At 43.7% G+C, this 21,028-nt stretch overlaps 1 protein-coding gene across 11 annotated transcripts in view; it reads left to right on the top strand.

Annotated features, from left to right (window-relative positions):
* Nucleotides 1-21,028, top strand: part of polr3e (polymerase (RNA) III (DNA directed) polypeptide E) — a 66,408-nt gene that overhangs the window by 36,153 nt on the left and 9,227 nt on the right. For all 11 annotated transcript variants that reach the window (XM_078240582.1, XM_078240586.1, XM_078240580.1 and 8 more), the window contains 8 exons: nt 2,267-2,311; nt 2,483-2,574; nt 3,396-3,516; nt 5,664-5,745; nt 9,895-9,954; nt 10,630-10,787; nt 13,321-13,385; nt 14,218-14,717. In XM_078240582.1, the coding sequence (XP_078096708.1) occupies nt 2,267-2,311; nt 2,483-2,574; nt 3,396-3,516; nt 5,664-5,745; nt 9,895-9,954; nt 10,630-10,787; nt 13,321-13,385; nt 14,218-14,717 (1,123 nt within the window). The remainder of the gene's footprint in view (nt 1-2,266; nt 2,312-2,482; nt 2,575-3,395; nt 3,517-5,663; nt 5,746-9,894; nt 9,955-10,629; nt 10,788-13,320; nt 13,386-14,217; nt 14,718-21,028) is intronic.

Here is a 21,028-nt window from a genome sequence, read left to right on the forward strand (position 1 = left end):
AGAAATTAAAACAGAAAATGTTGGATACACTCAGCAGGTCAGGAAGCATCAATAGTGAGAGAAACAGAGTTAATGTTTCTGATCAATGAACTTTAATCAGAACTGGGGGAAGTGGGCGATTATAGCAGGTTTTAAACCAGTGCAGAGGCAGAAAAAGGTGGGAGGGAGCAAAGAACGGAACGTTAAATCTTTGGCTGGAAGGCAGATGTATTAAAAGGCAAAAGGACATGGTGATAATTGGAGGAAACATGGGTGTGAATAAGTTAAAAAGCAACGGCAGAATTATTGCCAACACCTGCGTCTGAATAAATTGTAACAGTGGTTATGATCTGAGTATTGAAGTTGGATAATTGTAAAGTGACTGATCAAAAGAGGTGCTGCTGTTCTCCATGCTTGTATTGAGTTTCAGTGGAAAGATGTCAGAGTGTGGGGATGGTGAGTGACCATGTTTTTGGGTGGTGTTTTAATAGACATGTAACCTATTTCCATTAATGGGTGGTATCTGCTAATCTAAAAAAGATCCAAATTTTGTTCTCACCTTTTGACACTTTTAGATATGTTATTAAACAATTGAGGGGTTCTGATCACATGAACTGGTGGTGGTTTGTCAAATTCCCAATCCCTGAGCTTCTGAAACAACCGTGAATACACTGGTGGGCAAGTATTGTTCCTCTTGCCAGTTCCCACCTCCCCAACTCAAAAGTGCTGAAAATAGCAGAAAGTAACACGACCGCGCCTGAAGCTCACTGCTATAGGGAGGAGGGAGCTGGCAAGTGTCACATTGCAGGAGGCTCGATTGGAGGGAACAGCTCTTTCTATTTTCTTCAGTATATCCCGGGTAACCTAGCAGCAGGTACAATGTATGTGATACAAGGCCTGGGAGGAGCTGGGGCAGAAAATTCATTACCTCCCAAACCAACCCAACAAATAAACCAAATAAATCACTTTCTTGCTACCTATTTCGTAATGCTACATTGCGAACCAAGCCTGTAACACGTGGCTGTGGTTGAGATTGATTGAGCTTCCTTTTTTTGTGTTTGATTCCTCCTGCTCTTGCTGCAGTTGCGTTCTCAGAGCCTGAGCAAGATGTGAGCGCCTCATCTAACTTGTGATGTTAAACCAAGGCCTTGTCAGCACTCTTGGGGTGGGCGGTGAAGATCAGGAGAGTTCTTCCCATCTCCTGGTCAATATTTATCCCTTAACCAACATCACATAATAGAATATCCTAGTCATTATCGCATTACTTTGTTTGTGAGAGCTTGCTGTGCACAAATTGGCTGCCACATTTTCTACATTGTAAAAATGGCCACACTTTTATTTAATTGGCTGTGAAGTGCTTTGGGATATATTGCGTTAATGAAAGATGCTATATATTAATGCACTTTCTGGATTTTCCTTTCTGGATAGTTGCTGACTGTAGGATCACCTTATTGCTGAGCCCCATCTCCGTTCACTAGATAATGATCAGGGGCTGAACGCCTGGCTGATTCTTTTCATGGACCTTTTGAATGGTGTGAGGTTTTGCCAAAACCCTATGTAACTCTGTTTCATGGCCTGAGTTTTATAGCCCAGGACCTTGTTTGCATTGCTTTGTTGGCTGGACCTGGACCCTTTAGGGAATATCCATTTCTAAGGCCCTTTTCCTTTTTAATCATTTAACATACCCTGCCCACGTCACACTTCTGAAATTGTACCCCATTGCAAACCAGCACCACCTTAACCAATTTTTGGTTCATCTTGAAAAAATATCCCTTGATTTTAACCCCTTGTGTTTTAACTCCTTGCTTTTTTTTGGAAATGAGTAGATGAATCTGCCTGATTGATTATCCACTAATTTTTTAATCTGGACCAGATTTGACAAACATGGTTTCTACACTCTAAAGCCTTGTTGAGAATGTAAAGTTTGTTTATTGGTCAAAAGTAAGGCTTACATTAACACTGCAATGATTTTACTATGAAATTCCTCTAGCCACAGTCCGGCGCCTGTTTGGGTGAATGCACCTAACCAGCACGTCTTTCAGAATGTGGGAGGAAACCGGAGCACACGGAGGAAACCCACACAGAAACGGGGAGAATGTGCAAATTCCAGACAGCCAGTGACCCAAGCCGGGAATCAAACCCGGGTCCCTGGCTCTGTGAGGCAGCAGTGCTAACCACTGAGCCACCGTGGCGTCCTAATCTCCCGATCAAGCCCAGGTATTTGAGAACTGATGTATAAATGGCAATCTTTCCTCCTTTTCATAGTGTTTCCTCTCTCTCTCTGCAGTGAGTATTTGTCCATGTTGATGCCTCCAGTTGAAGAAGAGGAATTGTAAGTTGATTAATTTCCTTTGCATCTTAGACCTGTTGGCTTAAGCCCAAATTGGAATGTAATGCAAGCTTTGTTGAAGTGCTCTAGCTGTTTTTTATTAGTCTGAGATTGCACGTCCTTGCGGCTAAAGCTGTGCTGTTCGGAGTTTCATCGGCATTGTTTTTTTTTAAGGAAGGTGCCTCTGGCCCCCAGCAATGTGCTGTCTATGGCTCAGCTACGGACTCTTCCTCTCGCTGATCAAGTGAGGACCCTGATGAAGAACGGTGAGTGGTTTGCAGCTGTCTGCCAATGAGGTTCTTGTATTGCTCCAAAGGCTCATCTACACTCTTCCACCCTCTGTAAAATTGAGCTCATCTAAAGCTCTGCTGCCTGTGTCCTAACTCGCTTAAACTATTCACCCGTCACCCCCTGTTCACTGGCCTATATTGATTTCCTGTCAAGTGCCATCTCAAATCTAGATCTTTTTATTCTTCTTACCAAATCCCTCCATGGCCTCACCTTTCTCTATTTCTGTCATCATCTACCCTACAATACTCCAAGAACTCTGCATTCTTCTAATTCAGGCCTCTTGTACGTGGCCCGTTTTAATCCTTCCACTGTTGGTGACCATGCCTTCAGCTGCCACAGCCCTATGGTCAGAAATTCCCTCCACAAATCTCTGTCTCTCCTCCTTTGATTTTTAAAACCTACCTCATTGACAAAGCTGTCTAATATCTCCTTACTTGGCCTGATATCGCATTCTGTGTGATAATGCTGCTGTGAAGGACCTTGGGATCTAAGTACGCTATATAAATGAAAGTTGTTGCAGTATTGAGCATTGGCAGCTTACCGAGGATACATATCACAGGAACTCTCCCAGCGGGGGGGAGATTGTGTGCTGGGAGCATGTATTTTATAAAATTCATCCTGTGCTCTATTTGAGTTTTGCCTAAGCAATACAAGCTTTACCTTTTGTATAAATACACCAGTAACTTGCCTATAACACTGTCTCCAGTAAGTTGAGTACGAGGTGTTTTAAATGTACAAGGTGGAGGGAAACTTAATTGTTTCTAATCGGCTTCTTTGTTTTTCCCCCCCCCCCCAGTAAAAGTTGTGCAGTTTGCAAACCTGATGGGTCTTCTGGGATCGGGAGTAGATTCCACAGCCGTCCTACGTTGTATTCAACAAGTGGCCATGTTAGTTCAGGGATGCTGGGTCGTTAAAAGGTACACACTGAAGATACTATTTATAGTTAACGCGAGATTTATTTTGCCAATTAAATGTTTGTGGCTGACCAAACATGATCATCTTTAAATCCAAATCGTATCAATCGAGGAGAGGAATTTTAAATTAATACTTTACCGCCTCCAGTTATCTTTATTCTTCCCCTTCACCCTCGTATTAAGTTCTTTCACTTCCAGTGAAATGTTTTACTGATGCTGAGTGCAATAGTTTGAAGTCCTGACCCTGTCCATAAATATTTTCAGCTTTACAACTTTATTAATACAGATAATGAGGTTGTAAATTTAACTGCAAGCGCAGGGGTTTTTACAGCATTTCTTTGAAGTGGAGGGAGAGGCTTCTGTCAACCGTTAAACCTTTCCAGGCTGGAGGTTGTCCTTGTGACTGTTTTACAACCTGTGTTAGTGCAGTTTCCCCATTTGTAATGGTCTGTTCGTTTTCATGGTGTCTGATACACTGACACTTCATCCAATAGTCTGCTAAATATAGTACCTTATCTCTTTCACTTAAAAGCTCCCTTTAACAATCATTGATGCATTTCATCTGCCATGGTCAATCTTTAAACTTAAAAATTGCATATATTGAAAATATAACACAGTTAAACTAACTTGTGCAACATATTTTGAACTGAAACTTGGTATCTTGTGTTATGTGACTGAAGGACTCCTGGGACTGTATTTCATGGAGGCAATGTCACTATTCTGTGGTTAACAATCTCTTCAGAGCCACTGGGCTGCACCTCCCTCCCCAACTTCCTCCAACTTGCTACTGCTTTTCACCTTTAAAGTTCCCAACCCAAAAAATAATTTTTGCACATGGTTTTAGCTTCACTATCTACCGGTACAAACATATGTATGTACATATGAATTAGGAGGAGGCCATTCGGCCCCTCAAGCCTGCTCCGTCATTGCATCACCATGACTGATCTGATGGTAGATTTGACTTTTCTGTTTACTCCCTATACCCTTTGACTGCCACGTCAGTCAAGAACCTTATCTAATTCACCTTAAAAATATTCAATGCCCTGCTTCCATTGCTCTCTGCAGGTGAGAATTCTACAGACTTAACCCTCTCAGAGGAAAATAAAATTCTCCTCATCCCTGTCTTGAGAGAGATCCCTTATTTTTAAACTGTGCCCCCTAGTCCTCATCCCTCCCATAATGCCTCTGTGTCAGGTTCTTCCGTTTGAAACTCTGAGATATTTATCACGCCCGAAATGCAAGCTGTTGGGAACAGATCTGTATGTGGTTAAATCCCTGGAAAACTTTGGTAGGTTCATCAATATAGTTATGGAGATCTTTACAGAGCGCAAAGAAAGCTGGCTGCAGATCATTTGGTCGGCACGGTGGCACAGTGGTTAGCACTGCTGCTTCACAGCGCCAGGGACCTGGGTTCAATTCCGGTCTTGGGTGACCGTGTGGAGTTTGGATGTTCTCCCCGTGTCTGCTTGGGTTTCCTCCAGTGCTCTGGTTTCCTCCCACAGTCCAAACGTTAGGTGGATCGGCCATGCTAAATTGCCCCTTTGTGTCCAAAGATATGTAAGTTAGTGGAATGAATGTGTGGGGTTACAAGGGTAGGGTAGGGGGGTGGGCCTGGGTAAGATGCTCTGTTGGAGAGTTGGTGTAGACTCGATGGGCCGCATGATCATCTTGTGCACTGTAGGGATCCTATGAATTGCCTTTTAATCATCCACAATCCTAACCATCAACATCAAAATGGCAGCTGTAAACACACACACACACACACCCTTGTTCTGGATATTTCCCTCAGCCAAAGGAAATAGTTTCTACTTACTGTATTATTGTTTACTCGTCTTAAACATGTCAATTAGATCTCCCCTTAATCTCCTAAAGAATATATGTCCAGTCTATGTAACCTATTCTCATAAACCTATCTTTGTTTCTGATGCCATGTGTGTAAAGGAGTCTGATACCTTTGGGCTCAGTAGATCACAATGTATCTGAGAGCCCGAGATTGAAATTTGTTGATTCGATTACTCAGGCTGATCGTGAAGAGAAGGGATCGATCTAATTCACTGCATGGTTTAGTTCGATGAATATTTTTTGATAAGTGTGCGTATGTATATATATTTTTTCACACAATTGAGTAACCTGTAACTGTCTTTGAACAGCGATGTGTTGTATCCAAAGGACAGCTGCAGCCCGCACAGTGGAGTTGCTGCTGAAGTGCTGTGCAGAGGAAGGGACTTTGCTGTAAGTACAATAATATTACTTTTGGTTCTCCATTAATGGTGAATTAAATAGAAAGACTTGAATTTCTATGCTGTCTTTCATGACTGTGGGATGTCCCAAAGTGTTTTACAGCCAATCTAGTACTTTTGAAATGTGGTCACTGTTCGGGTACACTAAGGGAGAATTTAGCATGGCCAGTGCACCCAACCAGCATGTTTTTCGGCCTGTGGGAGGAAACCCACGCAGACATGGGGAAAACGTGCACACTCCGCACAGACAGTGATACAAGTCGGGAATCGAACCCGGGTCCATGGCGCTGTAAGGCAGCAGTGCTAGGACCTCCTGGTGTTTGTATGAGAGGATTTAAAGTTTCATATGAAAAATGACATCTCTAACAGTGTGGCACTCCCTCAGTGCTGCACCAGGAGTGTCGCAAAAGACTCATGGATTGAAGAGTCTGGAGTGGGACATGAACCCACAGTCTTCTGGCTCAGAGGTGAGAATTCTACAACTGAATCAAACCAGAAAGCTAATGGGTCTGGAGCTGTGACTGTTAGTTGACTAATTCCTTTCCAGCTTCAGTTCTGCATTGTGCATTTTCATACAATCATAGAATCCCTACAGTGCAGAAGGAGGCCATTTGGCCCATCTGAAAGCAACCCCACCCTGGCCCTATCCCCGTAACACCACATATTTACCTTGCTAATTCCTGGCAATTTAGCACGGTCCCATCAACTTAACCCGCACATCTTTGGAGTGTGGGAGGAAACCGGAGCACCCAGAGGAAACCCACGCCGACATGAGGAGAATGTGCAAACTCCACACAGACAGTGACCTGAGGCCAGAATAGGATCCAGATCCCTGGCGCTGTGAGGCAGTAATGCTAACCTCTGTGCCATCGTGATTTAAAATGAAACTGACTTACAATGCTTTGCTGCCGTTTTATGGAGTGGAAAATGTAGGGAGGGAGGTCCTTTCACAGGTCTATCGCCTGGCCAACATCCTAGTCTTAAAAAGAAGTGAAACAATAAATGCTAAGTCTGTGCAACGTTTCCTGATTGAATAGGTTGTGCTGTAAAAATACTGAGTTGATAAACTTGCTTGGCACTATATGTAAGCTGACGATCCAGTGCTGTACTGAAGGAGCACAACACTGTTGGAGGCGCCATCTTTCAGACCAGACGTTAAACCAAGGCCTCTTCTGTCTTCTGCCCTCTGAGAAGGACAGATTCCATGGCACTATTTTGACGAGCAGGGGAAGTTGCTCCCAGTGTCCCGACCGATATTTATCCCCCAACCAACATCACAAACAGATTATCTGCTCATTATTACATTTGTGGGAGCTTGCTTTGTGCTCATTGACTGTTGCCTCTCCCACATTATAACAGTGACCACACTCTGAAGGAATTCATTGGTTGCAAGTGCTTTAGAATGTCCTGAGGCTGTGTATGGTGCTATATAAATGCTTACTTGGATGGTGAAATATTAAGTAATGCAGGAATTCTGCTTGCTTCTGCCTTTTGTTGTGCATCTAAAAGGGTGATGGTTTAGCTCAGTTGGCTGGGCAGCTGGTTTGTGATGCAAAGCAATACCAACAGCATGGGTTCAATTCCCATGCCGGCTAAAGCTATTCTTGAAGGCCCTGCCCTTGCCCCTTTCCTGAGGTGGTCCTCAGGTTAAATCGCCTCCAGTCACAGCCTACGGTCATCTCAGACTACGGTGACTTTACTTTTCCAGGTTATGTTTTCATCCGTACAAAGAGTTCACATCAAAAATGCTTGGCCTGTCTTGTTCTTGCATCAAAACAAACTTTGATTTGGCACATCATTTCTTGAAGATGGCCAGATATGTCTGTCTGATCTTGTGTAAAGCAAACCACAGGCATTCGATCTGGTATCTTATTTTTAAAAACTTCACTGCCTGGCCTTCTCCATCTCTGAAACCTCCACCAGCCCTACAACCTCTGAGATCTCTGCACTCCTTCAATTCTGGCACGTCTCCTGGTTCATACATTTTATCATTGGAAGCTCTGCCTTCAGCTGCCTCACATTTGGAATCCTCTCCCTAAACCTCTTCACCTCTGCCTCTAATTTTAAAATATCTGCCTTATGTTATCTTGTCAATGTTCTTGATATCTTTTGATTATCTGGGCCATGCTTTTCCAAGTAAAACACCAGTGGAATGAGGCTTTTGTCAGTAATATATTCCTTGATTTTGCTGATTTGTAAGGCAGAAAAACAAATTGGCAGCAGGTTTGGGAAATGCACTGAGCCCCAGAACACTCGAATTGATTGCAGCGTGGTTCTGGGTGTATTTGCTTTGTTCTATTCCTTCATACGATTCTGGGTGTTACAGCCTAGGCCAGCACTTGTTGTCCAAACTGGATTGCCCTTGAACTGAGTGGCTATCTAGGCCATTTCAGGGAGCACTTAAGAGTCAACCACATTGCTGTGGGTCTGGAGTCACATGCAGGCCAGACTGGGTAAGGATGGCAAATTTCCTTCCCTAAAGGGCATTAGTTTACAACAATCAATGTTGCTTCACAGTCACCATTACCAAGACTAACTTTAAATTCTATATTTTATAAATTGAATTTAAATTCCACCAGCTGCCGTGATAGGATTTGAACCCTATATCCCCAGAGCATTGACCTGGGCCTCTAGATTATTAGTCCAGTGACGTACCACTACACCCCCGTCTTGGTGAGTGTCTGTGGAATGTGCCCAAGCAACTGTACTCTGGTAAGCTGGTGCATAGTCACTGATAATAATGAGAGGGAGACAGCAGCCAGTGAGCACAAAGCAAGCTCTCACTAATAGCAATGTGATAATGAGGAGGGAACTGAACCTTTTCTGAGCCAAGGCACTGCACAGAATCATGTGGATTAATATACAGCACAGATACTGGCCATCTGACCCTACCAGTTGATGGTGATGTTCATCCTTCGCTTGAACCTCCTCCTAGTCTCCTCTTCTAACACTAAGTATTGCCCCATTTCTTTTCTCTGTCATGTGATTATGAGGCCTCCCATTAAATAGAATATAACTCGCATCAACCGTTCCCGGTGATGGTGAATTCCACGTTGTAACCACTCTGTAAAGACATTTCTCTTCAATTTCCCATTTGATTTCCTGGTCTCATACTGATGGCCGCCTGTTTGAACTCTTTCCCATAATGTTAGATCATTTTTCAGGCTTCTCCTTTCAAGAGGAAAAGGACCCAGTTTGTTTTGTCCTTTCCTGATTATAGAATCCCTACAGAAGGAGGCCATTCAGCCCATTGAGTCTGCACCGACCCCACAATCCCACCCAGGCCCTATCCCCATAACCCCATGCATTTACCCTAGCTAGCCCCCCTGACACTGAGGGGCAACTTACCATGGCCAATCCACCTAACCTGCACATTTTTGGACTGTGGGAGGAAACCAGAGCATCCGGAGGAAACCCACGCAGAAATGGGGAGAACGTGCAAACTCCACACAGACAATGACCCATGCCGGGAATCAAACTCGGGTCCCTGGCGCAGGGAGACAATGGTGCTAACCACTGTGCCCCCCCCTGAAAAATATAACCTTCCATTTCTAGTGTCTAGGAAGTGCCTGGAAGAAGTGCTCCTTTGCGTGGATGAAGAAACACTCAGGGAGGGGATGCAGTTCCTGGTCTGCTTCTCAGTGGGAATTTGGTGATAAGTTACAACTGGCTATGCAACCCAGCAGAGTGAATTGAGACAACATTTGAATGTTTGCAGCTCAAACTCCTGTGTCTCGTACAGATAGGAGCTGCAAAAGCTTGGACCTAAGAAAAATCTATCAACCATGACGTTGTAAATGTCAGACTCATTCCCAGCACCCTTTTGGAGGAGGGAGTTCCAGATTTCCACTCCCTTTTGAAGAATTGTTTCCTGATTTCACCCCTGAATGGCCTCGGCCTGAATTTTAAGATGACACCCCTTGTTCTGGACTCTTTACTTGGTCGCCCAAAGAAAATAGTATCTCTTCATTAATTCTATCAACTCCTTTCATCGTTTTAAATGCCTCGATCAGATTACCCCCCCTAATCAAGTTTATTTGCAACCCGTCTTCCTAATGTAACTGTCTAAACCCAGCACCCCTGTGAACCTAGATTGTTAAGCGTCAAGTTTTAATTTGAATTGTGCTTTCTCCTGTTGCAGATGTGGAAGTTTACCCAGGATCTCTGGGTCGTACGGAAAGAAATAGCTGCTGTGATCAAGGTACGCAGTGTGAACAGATCCCTGCTCTGCAGTTATTGCTGTACTCCTGACTTTGTTTAGCTCAGTGACGTGGATAAAACTAATAGCACAGAATGTATTTACTGACCAAAATCTTCGACTACAGTACTTTGGAAAATGTAATACTCCTTTTGTCTCACTCCCTTGCTCATGCGCTCTGGTGCATTCATGCTCAGACATTTGCACATACACACAAACATATATATATATATATATATATGAATGATGTGCACAACACATCCAGAGGCAGAGATTTTAAGAAATGTTTATTTTTGACGCAATTGTTAAAACTCTAATGAGTTTTGGTATCTTTTAATAATGACTGAAAATAACTTTATAAATCAATTGACACGTGCTGGGAGATGAGTGCATATTATAATCAAATATTCACAACGTTTAACCTTTAGAATTGTAGCTTTTCCAACGATGAATAGAAAAGGACCATAACTTTGCAATGAGTTGTGCCATTGGCACTTTTAAATTAATACAGGTTTGCTGTTCATTGATATATGGAACCCATTCTCTTGGAGTTCCAGATTGGGTTCAAACATGCGCCGAACAGCATGTGTAACATTGACTTTATTCATTATAATGATCAAAATCTGCTTCGTAAAGTCAGGGAACCCAACCTCACCTCTGTTCATCTTTATTGACCAGCTCCCACCTGAGGATGTGAAGGACTTCCTGGAGCAAATGGCGGTTCCGCGTATCAACAAGGGCTGGGAGTTCCTGCTTCCCCACGACGCAGAGTTTGTGAAGAAGCATCCAGATGTTGTCCAGAGGCAGCACATGCTTTGGCTGGGGATTCAGGCCAAGTAATCCATTATCTCACTGGGGGTTGGGGAAAGATGCACAGCCGTCACACCAGCTGTCATGTGTCAGACTGAGTATATCGGAGATGGGGTTGAATCGCTTGTCCAGTAACCATGCCATTGCATAGTTTTACAGTATTACTGCAAGCTGTGATGAAGATGAGTCAGTCTTTCAATATCTGAATACAGGACATAAAGGAAAATGCAGCTGGCCTTTTGGGGAAATGGAGGTAAAAGTATACAGTAAAGGAAAGGTAAAGTCGCCATAGCCCCAGATTGACCGTAGGCTGCACTCCCCTTTGATAGGGAGAGATGACTGGTGGTGATTTAACCTAAGGTTCATCACAGCTCAGGCGAGGGGTAAGGACCTTCATCAATAACCTCAGCCTGTGCAGGAATTGAACCCGCACTGTTGGCGTCACTCTGCATCACTAACCAGCCGTTGAACCGGCTAAACTGACCCCCTCAGACACTTAACCTAGACAGGAGCAGGGAAAGGAGCAGTTAAAAGATGTTGAGTTAAGGCCCTTCAAGCCTGTTCTGCCGTTCAGTAAGATCATAACTGATCATCTGCATCAGCTACACCTAATTTGGTTTATTGTCATGTGTGTTAGTACACAGTGAAAAGTATTGTTTCTTGCGCGCTATACCGACAAAGCATACCGTACAGAGAGAAGGAAATGTAGTGCAGAATGTAGTGTTACAGTCATAGCTAGGGTGTAAGCATAGAACAAGAGTAAAAGATAGAATTAGCGAGTATGATGGGCACAGCTTGCAGGAAATCGCCATGCTCTCAAATATTCCTTCCTACCCTATCTCCGTGTTCTTAGTTCCTAGTATCCATAAATGTATTAATCTCTATCTTGTATGTACTCAACAGTGGGACATCCCTAACTCTGGGTAGAGAATTCCAAAGATTCACAATCCTCTGAAGAAATTTCTCCTCATCTCAGTCCTACGCAGCCAATTCCATAATCTGAGATTATTATTCTCTCCCCAGTCAGGAAAACACCCTGTCAGCATCCATTTTATCAAACCCTCTAAGAATTGTGGAATTTTCAATGTGGTAAACATTGTTTCAAGGGGCTACTGTACGACCTTTGCGACTTTAGTTTTTGAGCCTCCCTCCCTGACTCTAGGTCACATTTCCAGCTCGGTGGATTGCCTGCTGAGTGCTGCCGGTGACTCACCTCTGCTGATTACTGGGAGGAGCACGGGAAGTGCCAAAAGTCACTCGCTGTCTCCCTTTACTTTTATTATTTCTCCTTGCTGTCTGAAACCACCAAGTCACTGCCGCTGAATCCTTCCCTCCTTGTGATAGCACACAGCTCCGTCCTACTCAGCACATTCAGTCCCATCGCCAGCACACTGTTTTCCCTTTGCACTGTACCAAGGTGATGCTGTTTCTATGGTAACAGCATAATTCTGTGGCTAAGCTGTTAATGTGATCAGACTGTCTGTCGCTCCACCCTAACTGAGTCTTTAACATGTTACTGCATGATTCTGCATACTTCAAATTATTGCACTGTGTAATTCTCTCGAAACGCGTCGCCCTCCTTTCCATTCATTCCTTTCACAACACAAAGATGAGGTTTTTTTTTGAACCATGCAACTGCATCTTGTACAAAGAACCTTTCTGTGCAGACTTTTTGCATAGTCACTGACTGGCTCCTTCATTCCCATAGGAGCACCAATGTAGCAGGCTATCAAGTATCATTGCTAACTTTAGAGAGTTGTGGCTCATTCCTGGATGATTTCAGTGCTGATGAGTGAATATTTTACCAAGAGAAAACTGACAAAACCCCTGCATTTTAACTGAGATTAAACACCTCCCCCACCTCTCCCACCACTCTCCCCAGTCAGCTTTGGGTTTTTGATTTCCCTTTTCAATGTGCTGCCTGCTGCTGTTAGATGAATGTGTAACATTCCAGGCAATTCTTGTGTGCCTGCATGTACGCATTGTGTTGGAAAGGGGGCTTTGTAATACATTCCCAGCAGCATTGTTTGTGGGATGTATTGAGACTTGAAGACATTGTCTTCCAGGATTACTGGGAGAGATTGTTCCCCCCCCCCCACCCAGAGTTGAGAGAGACTATCCCCATTTCCCCAAAAATCACAATTACTGGTAGGAGCTTTATCCAACAGAATTATTTCCCTAGCAGCAAAATCCCTGTCTTCAGCAGTCTGAACAAGTTGGATATAGTAAAGTTACTGAAGGAGGTTTTCCAAAACCATAGTTGTTGAGAGGAAGAATTGGCCAATTTGCTTGCCTATTCCCTACTCAAACTTACCAGAAATCTAACTTTTAGACCTAACTTGTTTTGACTTTAATAAATGGAGATCCTTGGGATCTTTACTGAATACTGCCTACAATGAGTTCAACTTTTATTTAACCACAGATAGGAGATGGTGAAATGGAGTTAGCTGTCCAGCCGAGTTGGCAATTAAATTCCCATCAGTGGAGGGGGCTATGGAATAAAGCATTTACAATGGGAGATATGTTCTCAGTTGTAACTATGCAGGTCTTTATGTGCAGGTTGGAGAAAGTGTACAATCTCTCCAAGGAAGACATGATGCCAAAGAAACCCACCTCTCAAGCAGGTAAACATGTCAAGAAACTAGTCAACTTTTAATCACTGATTGCATTTAATTTATGGCAAACCCAAAAAAGAATTAGACTCTCCATTTTTAATTCAATGTAGCATGTACTTGTTTTGGGGAGGCCCGGTGGCACAATGGTTAGCACTGCTGCATCTCAGCGCCAGGGATCCAGGTTCAATTCCAGCCTTGGATGTGGAGTTAGCATATTCTCCCTGTGTCTGTGTGGGTTTCATCTGGGTGCTCCAGTTTTGCTCCCAAAAGCTATGCAGGTTAGGTGGATTGGCCATGCTAAATTGCTCCTTAGTGCCCCAGGATGTGTAGGTTAGGGGGATTAGTGGGGTAAATACGGGGATAGGGCCTGGTAAGATGCTCTGTAGGAGAGTTAGTGCAGACTTGATGGGCTGAATGGCCTCCTTCTGCCCTGTAGCAATTCTATGATTCTCTGGAAACATTAAAACGAGCAACTCTAAGGTAAAGAACAGATCAAATTATATTTTTTTAACGTGGAATTATTGGGCTTTTAACATTTTTGGGATTGCACTTTGTAATTCTGTCCACTTTTCCATCAAAATCAGAAATTTGCGTGCAAGGGAATTTAAATAATTACTGGAGAGAGAAAGAAAGAAATAGAAAAGTAGAGTAGAAATAGAAGATGCAGACGGGCGTGGGAGGAGGCTCATATAGAACGTGAATACCAGCATAGACTAGCCCGGTTGCATGGCCTCTTTCAACCCTTTAAATACTTCGTAAGGAGAATAAAAAGACAAGTGGCTTTCTGCAGTTTGTAATGTTTTTGTGCAAAAGGAGTGAATTGTCTTTGCTTTGCTTTCAGCATCCTTGCCAGCAGTGGTATGTGGGGAGCGGCGAGTGGCCACGGCTAAAGAGAGAGCGCGGGAGAACCATGCTGTCCTGGAGAACGACTACCGGCGGCGAAAGGCCCCGCACAGGACCGGCGCTCAGGCCCCTGAGGGCACTCCTCTCAACATCAAGATCAAGGAGGAGCCGCTGAGCGATGAGGAGCCCATGGACACGGACTCACGGCTGAGAAATGAGGCGGCCAATGGGGTCCACTCAGATGAGAGCTCCCGCGACTCGGCAGACTTGCGCGCTGAGTGCCAGGGGGCTCGGAGTGAGGTTGTGACAGCAGAGCTGAAAGAATTTGTGCGGGGGATGCTCAGGAAACACTATGTGCTCAGTTTGAGTGAACTGAAGCGACTGTTTAACCTGCACTTGGCAAGTCTGCCCCCTGGGCATATTTTATTCAGCGGCATTTCGGACCGAATGTTACAGGAGACCCTTTTGGGCTGTGGATGCAAACAGATCTTGGTGCCTGTGAGTATCTATATATTACACTATAACTGTTATAAACTCTGGTGGAAGTACTTGTGATAACAGGAGAGTTGTGTTCTGCAGTTATTGGGAACATAGGAGCAGGAGAAAGCAGAGAAGTTACAGAAATTTAGCAGATGTGCTTAAAATGGTGAAGGGTTTAGGTCAAGTCAATAAAGAGAAACTATTTCCAGTGGCTAAAAGGTTGATAGCCAGAGGGCACTGAGTTAAGGTGATTGGTAAAGGAAGTAGTGGTGACATGAGCAGCTAAGATTTGGGAGAAAAGGAAATGGAGAAAGAGCAGGGACTCACCCAATTACTCTCAAAAGGGCTAGTAGCATAGACTTGATGGGCCAAATAACCACCTCCACTGTACAATTCTACACTTCTAAGCCATTCAGCCCCTCGAGCCTGTCTCGTCTTTAAATTAGATTGTTTCTGATTTGTACCCCAACTCCAACTATCTGCCTTAGCCCTGAAACTTTTAATACCCAACAAAGATCTATAAATTCTGTTTTGAAATGTTTAATTCTCACCTCTCCAGCCTCAACAACTGTTTGGTGTGGATTTATGAGGTGTGGAATTCTAGATTTCCTACAAAGTCATCTTTTTATATAAGATATGGGCACTAAGAAAGTTGGATAGTAAGAATATTGCATTTATATATTGCCTTACATGCCCTTAGAACCTTCCAAAATAATTCACAGCCAATTCATTGTTTGGGAATGCAGCCCGTGTTGGAATGTAGGAGAAGTTCCAGCCCATTTGTGCACAGCAAGCTCCCATGAACAGCAATGATTTAAATGACCAGGTGATACATTTCCATTGGTGATTGAGAGATGAGTGAAGGCCAGGACACCATGGAAAACTCCACTTCCTCATCTTTGAATAGTCCTGTGGGGGCTTTAATGTCTACCTGTAGGGCAAATAAGATCTGTTCAGATGTCTGAAAGCTGGAGACCAGTTTGAGCTGGTCTATGATATCCTTCACTGTCAGATAACCTGCCAACTTTTTTCACACAACGGATAAAATATTGGGGAGTTTCTGGGCATCACTGAGGCCTACTCAGCACCAGAGCGTTGGAGTGAGGCTGCTATGAAATACAATTGGTCAGGGAAAGGATTGGGATGGGGAATGGGCTCCTTGTGCATGACAGTGGCTTAATGAAGGAAGCCTAGTGAATGAGAATGTGAAGTGGTGGCATTATACAGCACAATGCTGTTGTTTTACTCAAATCAAAAGAATGCATTGGAGCCTCCACAGTCTGCAGCTCTGGCAGGTGTTAATCTCGTGCTGTGTTCCACATTTTCTTCCTTTTCTTGAAGGTGATTCAGTCCAGTCAGAGAGGCACCAGGGCATCTTGCACCTTCCCACCCTCACCAGACACTGCACTCAAAGCAATAATGAACCTGATGAGAGATGTTATTTCAGGAGCTGCTCTTTGGGGAGCCCCATATGAAAATGCTAGCTCCTCTCTGTCTTGTGTTTACTAGAATTTAAATAACCTGCTTTGGGAATCACCGGGATTTTAGATAAATACAGTAAGAAGTCTCACAACACCAGTTTAAAGTCCAGCAGGTTTATTTGGTGGCATGAGCTTTTGGGGCGCTCTCCTTCATCAGGTGAGACTTATCAGATGAAGGAGCAGCACTCCAAAAGCTCGTGCTGCCAAATAAACCTGTTGGACTTTAACCTGGTGTTGTGCGACTTCTTACTGTGCCTACCCCAGTCCAATGCTGGCCCCTCCACATCATTTTGGATAAGTGTCATCTCCCCGCGTCTCTCCAGAAATGGAAGCATTTAGATTTTCACTTCCTTTATTTGTATTGATATGTGATATCCCTTAAGCAGCAGCCGGTTCTGGACCATGGAAAGAATGATTTGCATTTATATAGCACCCTTCACAACCACAGGAAGTCCCAAATGTTTTACAGCCAGTGAAGCACTTTCTGAAATGTAGTCACTGTTGTAATGTGGGAAACCCAGAAACCAATTTGTACATAGAAAGCTCCCACAAACAGCATTGTGATTGTGAACAGGAAGCAGTTTGTGTGATGTTGATTGAGGGACACACCTTGTCCAGGACAGCGTGGAGGACATCCCTGCTGCTGTTCAAAATAGTCATGATGTGGAGATGCCGGCGTTGGACTGAGGTAAACACAGTAAGAAGTTTAACAACACCAGGTTAAAGTCCAACAGGTTTATTTGGTAGCAAAAGGCACACGTGTGTGGCTTTTGCTACCAAATAAACCTGTTGGACTTTAACCTGGTGTTGTTAAACTTCTTACTGTTCAAAATAGTACCACTGGATCTTTACCTGAGGGGTCAGGCGGGGCCCTAGTTCCCATTCAGAAAACGTCCACTCTGATAGTGCAGCACTCCCTCAAAACTGCACTGGAGTGTCAGCTTGGATTTTATGCTTGAACAGTATCTAGTGAGAGCAGATTCTGTACCAAGAGCTGCAATGAGTCAACCTTGCAGTCTGTGGGAGCTCCCCTGTGTAACATGGAACCCAATGCATTTTAATATTGGTGCTAATGCAACACCTACAAGGAGCTCCTGTATTTCTTTGTCTCTGAAACAGGAACATAGGAATTCGGAGCAGAAGTAGGAGGTCTTCACCCAGCAGTCTCTGGCTCCTCAGCCTCACATTTCTGCCTTCCTCTGACCTTGCAACTTTCTGTAGTTTTGCTACCTCTGCTCCTTCTAACACATTGGGGATTGCGGTCAGTAGAACCTACTTCATAGAATGATAATTAAAAATGCTCTTTCATTATCATTGTAAAGAGAATTTAAATCTGTAGAATGACAGGACAGTTTAAGCACAGGAGCAGATCTGTATCTAAGAGATTATAATATAAGAGAAGGAATAAAGCAAGTTCAATATTTCAGCTTTGCGTGTGATCAGAGCCCAGGATAGGGACTCTCAGCTGTTAACAGATCATGACAACTGCACAAAGCCTTCTAAATTATTGATGCTAATGGATGTTCTGAAGTCTCTTGCGCTAGTGATGCAGTAACCCAAAGATCCTTATCAAATAAATGCCCACTGCATAGCCCACTGCATTAGAATTGATGTGTTAACTTCTTTTGATCTGGTTTCACATTTGTCAAAGACCTTTTTTTAAATATAAAGTCAAGTTCCCAGCTCTTAAATTGATTCTGTACCTTACAGTCTCTCGGGGATGGCTGGAAGCACTTCCCAAGCAGTGATTGCCTTGAAGTGTTAGAGGTTTACAGCAAAAAAAAACAGGCCCTTCAGCCCAACTTGTCCATGCTGCCCAGTTTTTACTATTAAACTAGTCCCAATTGCCCGCATTTGGCCCATATCCCTCTATGCCCATCTATCTGTCTAAATGCTTTTTAAAAGACAAAATTGCACCCACCTCTACTACTACCTCTGGCAGCTTGTTCCAGACACTCACCACCCCCCGAGTGAAAAGATTGCCCCTCTGGACCCTTTTGTATCTCTCCCCCCTCACCTTAAACCTATGCCTCTAATTTTAGACTCCCCTCCTTTGGGAAAAGATATTGACTATCTAGCTGATCTATGCCCCTCATGTTTTAGACCTCTATAAGATCACCCCGAAGCTTCCTACATTCCAGGGAAAAAAGTCCTAGTCTATCCAATCTCTCATAATTCAAACCATCAAGTCCCGGTAGCATCCTAGTAAATATTTTCTGCACTTTTTCTAGTTTAATAATATCCTTTCTATAATAGGGTGACCAGAACTGTACACAGTATTGCAAGCATGGCCGTACTAATATCTTGTACAACTTCAAGACATCCCAACTCCTGTATTCCATGTTCTAGTAGCTGTTGTTACCTTGGTGAACAGAGCAGCAGTTTTGTGCACAGCACAGCTCCACATCCCATAGAAAGATTGGCCAGTTACCGTGTGTTTATTGGAGTGTTGGTTGTGGTCTAGATACCAGAAATGTCGTGGGATCTTCAGCACCCGTCAACCTGGTATGTCAACTCCAGTGGTGTGCTGGAGTGGGACTCGAACCTACAACTTTCAACTTGACGTAGATGAGGAAGAAATGGAGATGAATAATTTTACAAACATTTGAGCACAACCAAAAATATAGTTCTGCCAAAGGAACCAGCAGAGGTAGAATGGGCCAAGTGACCTCTGCCTACTGATATATTTAAAAAGGAAGCTTGGCTGAAAAATTAAAGTTTAAAATTAAACAGAAGTCAATAGGACAGATTAGCAAAGCTGAGGTGAATACAGGTGAAATGTTGATTTGAAATATGCTGATGATATTTATGGTCAGCATGTGCTACTCCTAAAGTTTATTAGCCCCCCCCCAAAGTTGCCAGCAGTTTGAGGGTTAACCCATCCCAGGGTGATTATTTCAATTCAAATGCCGTTTTAAATTGGCCTAACGTTGCACGTCAGACCTGGTTAGAGATGCATCAGCCTTGAGCAAGTGACTAAAGTCTAGTGAATGCAAGTCATTGGGAAATGATGAGTTGACATGCAGCTAGTTGGGAAGCTGGCTTTTTGGCTTCGAGGCATAAAGCTAACCTTGCAACATCACAGATATTTCAGCATAGCGTGAGATTGAGTCTTTTCTGCATGAGTGCAACTTGTGATCGGAGTCAATTACCAAGCTTGGTATGAAATTATTCTCGCCCAGTACCTGGAGCTCACAGTGTTACGGTGGAAGTGGACAGAATTTAATTGGAAGGTCTGGCTGTTTTTAAAGCACTTGTTCCAGAGCCCAAATCACTGGGGATAAACTGCAGATGTTTTAATAACTAGCGCAGGCTATTTTACTTTTTGTGCTGTGCCTTGTACGGAATAAGAAGTCTCACAACAACTTGTACAGAATCCAGTGCTTCGTTTAATTGTAATGGTCAAATATATCTCGGGGGTCTGAGGAAATCCATGCTGGTGGTAATCTTCAGCAGAGGTTGGAATGGGGTATTCTCAGAACCCTGTGGGTACTTGCCCTGGCATCACAATTGCAGCATGGCTTTCTGCTGCTGCTGGCAACATGTGCTGAATGTGGCAGTTTGCCATCCCGGGGAAAGCAGCTGTCGTTTAGTTTCTGCAATTAGATGCAGTGGCTGGGGCCGAGTTCAGTGCTAACACCTGCCCAGGCAGTGAATGATGCCAGCCTCCACTAGCAGTCTCTGCCCCCCGCAGAACCTCTGCCGATTCAGCCCTGTGCTCCGAGCTGCGGAAGTGGAGAATCATTCATTTTGACAGCTGAAACCTCCCGAGATCTGGTTGTCAGGCTGGGAAGATGTTGTCAGGCTGGGAAGATGCAACTCATCCAGGAGACGTGCCAGACTTCCACTCTTTCTTGTTTTAACCATTGTCTTTTTCTTGTGCAGCCATGGCAGAATCTGGTCCACACACCCAAGATTTGGAATATAAATGCAAATACACACACACTGCTACATTCCCTGGTGTGATCTCTCTTGTGCACTACCAAGTCCTAGTTCTCTCTAACATGCCTCCTGTGCTCTCTCTCTTACTTGCCTTTCTTTCTTTATATGTTTAATATATCTTATACACACATGTGCACACACTCACTGAGATCTCTACAATTACGAACATTCAGCTCAATTGAAATTGGGCAGAAAATTGACCAAGGCGTACAAAATAACTGCTACCATCCCTGCACAACAGACCTGCCAGGTTTCACACCCATCTGAAAGGTGACGACTCCAATATTGTCGCACTCGCTCAGTACTGCACCTTAGCCTTGATTATGATCTGCCATCCCATTTCTCAAGGATTTTTGTATTAATTGTTTGTCCTTTCTGCCTGTGCGTATTGGCTGTTCTTTGAGAATTATTGATTAACTGGGCTTTGGAAAGTCCTGTGAATGTGAAATGCTGTAATAGCTGCAAGTTGCTCTATCAGCCAAGGGGCAGACTTGAACTTTACCCCGATCGGATTTGCATCTATGGCTGGGTGTGTTCCCAGTCTTTGCAGAACCGTTCATTCGCACACTGATATTGGCATGAGTGTGGGAGAGATTGTACATTTCGGGGAATAAGGACGGAATATTTGCATACTGGAATATAATGGCGTGATGTGTTGTGAATGCTTCTGTTTTGTTTTTTTAAAAAATCTAAAACTTGATGGAGGATTGCATTTTTCTGTGATTAACATTTGCTGATTTCAGATAGGTAGCAAAATACTAGAGCCCACCATTTATTCCTCCGAGATGACTAAACCAGGAGGGCATTGTTAGAAATGTGAGTGGTTTGCCGCCTCCTGTAATTTCATTAATTCAGTTTGAGCTCTGTAGCCCAGTAACCCTCATTAGCTGTGTACTGCTAATCAAT

This window comes from Mustelus asterias, chromosome 23, assembly GCF_964213995.1.
Source record: "Mustelus asterias chromosome 23, sMusAst1.hap1.1, whole genome shotgun sequence".
In the NCBI taxonomy this organism is placed as follows: domain Eukaryota; kingdom Metazoa; phylum Chordata; class Chondrichthyes; order Carcharhiniformes; family Triakidae; genus Mustelus; species Mustelus asterias.